Genomic DNA, 3094 nt, shown 5'->3' on the forward strand with positions numbered 1-3094 from the left:
GGGATGGGAATGGGGATCAGGATTGGAAGGGGGTGGGGATGGGGTAGGAATGGGGGGGAATGAGGTGGGAATGGGGATCGGGATGGGGATGGGGATCAGGATGGGAATGGGGATGGGGATGGGAATGGGGATGGGAATGGGGATGGGAATGAACCCCCTCCCTGCCCAGGGGATCCTGGGCACCCCTCCCCCACCCTCGGGACACGATTCCCACCGCAGAGGGAGCCCCGGCTGGAATCACCAACCTCAGCCAGGGCCTGGATGTCGAGCTCCCGCTGCCGGAGCCGCTCCGTGTCCCGGAGCAGCTTCTCCCGCTCCGCCCGCAGCTCCCGCCGCGCCCCCTCCAGCCCCTCCCGCTCCCGCTCCAGCCGCTCCTGCTCCGCCCGCAGCTCCCGCGCCCGGAACCGCAGCTCGGCCTGACCCTGGAGAGCAGCGGGGGCAGGGAATGTCCCCAGGGAATGTCCCCAGGGACAACAGGAACATCCCCAGGGAGAACAGGAACGGAACCGCAGCTCGGTCTGACCCTGGAGAGCAGCGGGGGCAGGGAATGTCCCCAGGGACAACAGGAACACCCCCAGGGACAACAGGAATGGAACCACAGCTCAGCCTGACCCTGGAGAGCAGCGGGGGCAGGGAATGTCCCCAGGGATCGCAGGAACATCCCCAGGGATAGCACGGAACACTCCCAGGGATGTCAAGGAACATTCCCAGGGAACATTCCCAAGGATGGCAGGAACACTCCCACAGATGCCAGGGAACATCCCCAGGGAACATTCCCAGGAAAATCCTCAGGGAACATCCCCAGGCAAGGGGGGGGTGTAGGATTTGAACACAAATTCCACACAAACCACAGAAACGCCAAGCAAATTGGGATTTTCCCGCCCTCACCTTGTCCAGGTCCCTCAGGGCCGACTCCAGGTGCTCGGAGCGCTCCTGGCTCCGCCTCTCCCGGCTCTGGAATTCCACCCGGGCCTTTTCCAGCCTCCGGCGCTCCTCGGAGCATTCCCGGAGCAATTCCCGCTGCTGCTCCAGCCACGAGGCCTGGGAATGCTGGGGATGATCCCAGTCCCTTCCCAACGGAGATTCCCTCCTTCCATCCCTCCCAATCCAGGGATTCCCTCCTTCCATCCCCCCCAATCCAGGGATTCCCTCCTTCCATCCCTTCCCAATCCAGGGATTCCCTCCTTCCATCATTGCCAATCCAGGGATTCCCTCCTTCCATCCCTCCTTCCATCCCTTCCCAATCCAGGGATTCCCTCCTTCCATCCCTTCCCAACGGAGATTCCCTCCTTCCATCCCTTCCCAATCCAGGGATTCCCTCCTTCCATCCCTCCCAATCCAGGGATTCCCTCCTTCCATCCCCCCCCAATCCAGGGATTCCCTCCTTCCATCCTTCCCAATCCAGGGATTCCCTCCTTCCATCCCTTCCCAATCCAGGGATTCCCTCCTTCCACCTCTCCCCAATCCAGGGATTCCCTCCTTCCATCCTTCCCAATCCAGGGATTCCCTCCTTCCATCCTTCCCAATCCAGGGATTCCCTCCTTCCATCCCTTCGCAATCCAGGGATTCCCTCCTTCCATCCCCCCCAATCCAGGGATTCCCTCCTTCCATCCCTCCCAGTCCAGAGATTCCATCCCTTCCCAATCCCTTCCCACCAGGGATTCCCAGTTGCATCCCGGGATATTCCCCATGTATGGACCTGGATGGATCCCAATCCCATTTCCCAGCTGCTCCCAATCCCATTCCCGGATTGTTCCAATCCCATTTCCCAGCTGCTCCCAATCCCATTTCCCAGCTGCTCCCAATCCATTTTCCCGGTCAGTCCCATCCCCATTTCCCAGCCCTTTCCCTCCCCCCCAGCCCCCGGAGCAGGATTGGGAAGCTGGGAAATCCCTGGAATGTTGTCCCAGCCCCCAGAGCAGGATTGGGAAGGCGGGAAATCCCTGGAATGTTGTCCCTCCCCCCCGGAGCAGGATTGGGAAGGCAGGAAATCCCTGGAATGTTGTCCCAGCCCACCTTGGCCTCATCCAGCTCCTCCCTGTCCCGGGAGAGCAGCTGATCCCGGAGCTGCCGCTGCTCCCGCAGCTCCTTCCGCAGGGAATCCGCCCGGGATCGCTCGGCCCGGGCCCGGCACCGCTCCTGGAAGGGCAGGGGGGGCTCCAGGGATTGATCCCATCCCACTGGGAACGGGGCTGGATCAGGAATCACCTGCTCCAGGAGCTGCTCCTGCTCCGCCAGCCGCGATTCCAGGGAAGCCACGACCTCCTGGAGCCGATCCCGATCCCGTTCCTGCTGGAACAGCTGAGCCTGGAGAGCTGGGACACGGAAAAACGGGATTGGGGGGGCTGGGAGAGGGAATGGGATAATGGGAATGGGGTCATGGGAACTGGGAGTGGGGTCATGGGAATGGGGTCATGGGAACTGGGAATGGGGTCATGAGAATGGGAATGGGGTCATGGGAACTGGGAATGGGATCATGGGAATGGGGTCATGGGAACTGGGAATGGGAACTGGGAATGGGGTCATGGGAATGGGGTCATGGACACTGGGAATGGGGTCATGGGAACTGGGACTGGGGTCATGGGAACTGGGAATTGGATCCCATTCCCAGGCCTTTTCCAGCCCTGGCTCCCAGCCTTTGGAACCCTGGGAGCGACTGATCCCTGTTTTCCAGGGGGATCCCGGAGGGGGAGCAGGAGGAGCAGCCGTGGCCCCTCCGGGCTGAGCCGGACATGGAACCTGCAGAGCTCTGGGAATTCTGGGATCTCAGGGAATTCCTGGATCTCAGGGAATTCCTGGGATCTCAGGATCCCCTGGGACACCACGGGGCTGCCTGGATTCCCTGGGATCAGCACTGGGAATCCTTGGAAGGAGGCACTGGGAGGGAACGTTACCTGAGAGCTGCTCATCCCGCTCCGGGGCCGGGGGGGAATCCCGGGATTTGGGGGGATCCTGGGATTGATCCTGGGGGGGATCCTGCGATGGTCCTGGAGTGTCCTGCTGCTCCTCCCCCACCTTCCCACAGCTCCTGAGGAGGGATCGGGATGGGATGGGATGGGATGGGATGGGATGGGATGGGATGGGATGGGATGGG

The 3094-nt window shown here is 62.0% G+C and overlaps 1 protein-coding gene and 1 long non-coding RNA gene across 2 annotated transcripts in view; both read right to left on the reverse strand.

The window, feature by feature from the left end:
- Window positions 1–251: 251 nt before the first annotated feature.
- LOC114072476 lies at window positions 252–2123 on the reverse strand. Its single transcript, XR_003574180.1, has 3 exons — window positions 2017–2123; window positions 889–1041; window positions 252–422 (listed from the first exon to the last, which is right to left on the reverse strand). It is a non-coding gene; the product is annotated as an uncharacterized LOC114072476 (long non-coding RNA).
- Window positions 2124–2412: 289 nt separating this feature from the next.
- The window catches only part of LOC114072475 (fas-binding factor 1-like), a 4175-nt gene continuing 3493 nt past the window's right edge, over window positions 2413–3094 (reverse strand). The window contains exon 4 of the mRNA XM_027910370.1: window positions 2413–2421. Coding sequence (XP_027766171.1) covers window positions 2413–2421 — 9 coding nt within the window. The remainder of the gene's footprint in view (window positions 2422–3094) is intronic.

Source organism: Empidonax traillii, unplaced genomic scaffold (genome assembly GCF_003031625.1).
Source record: "Empidonax traillii isolate 1590-97213 ecotype Southwest subspecies unplaced genomic scaffold, ASM303162v1 scaffold3295:size13847, whole genome shotgun sequence".
Lineage (NCBI taxonomy): Eukaryota > Metazoa > Chordata > Aves > Passeriformes > Tyrannidae > Empidonax > Empidonax traillii.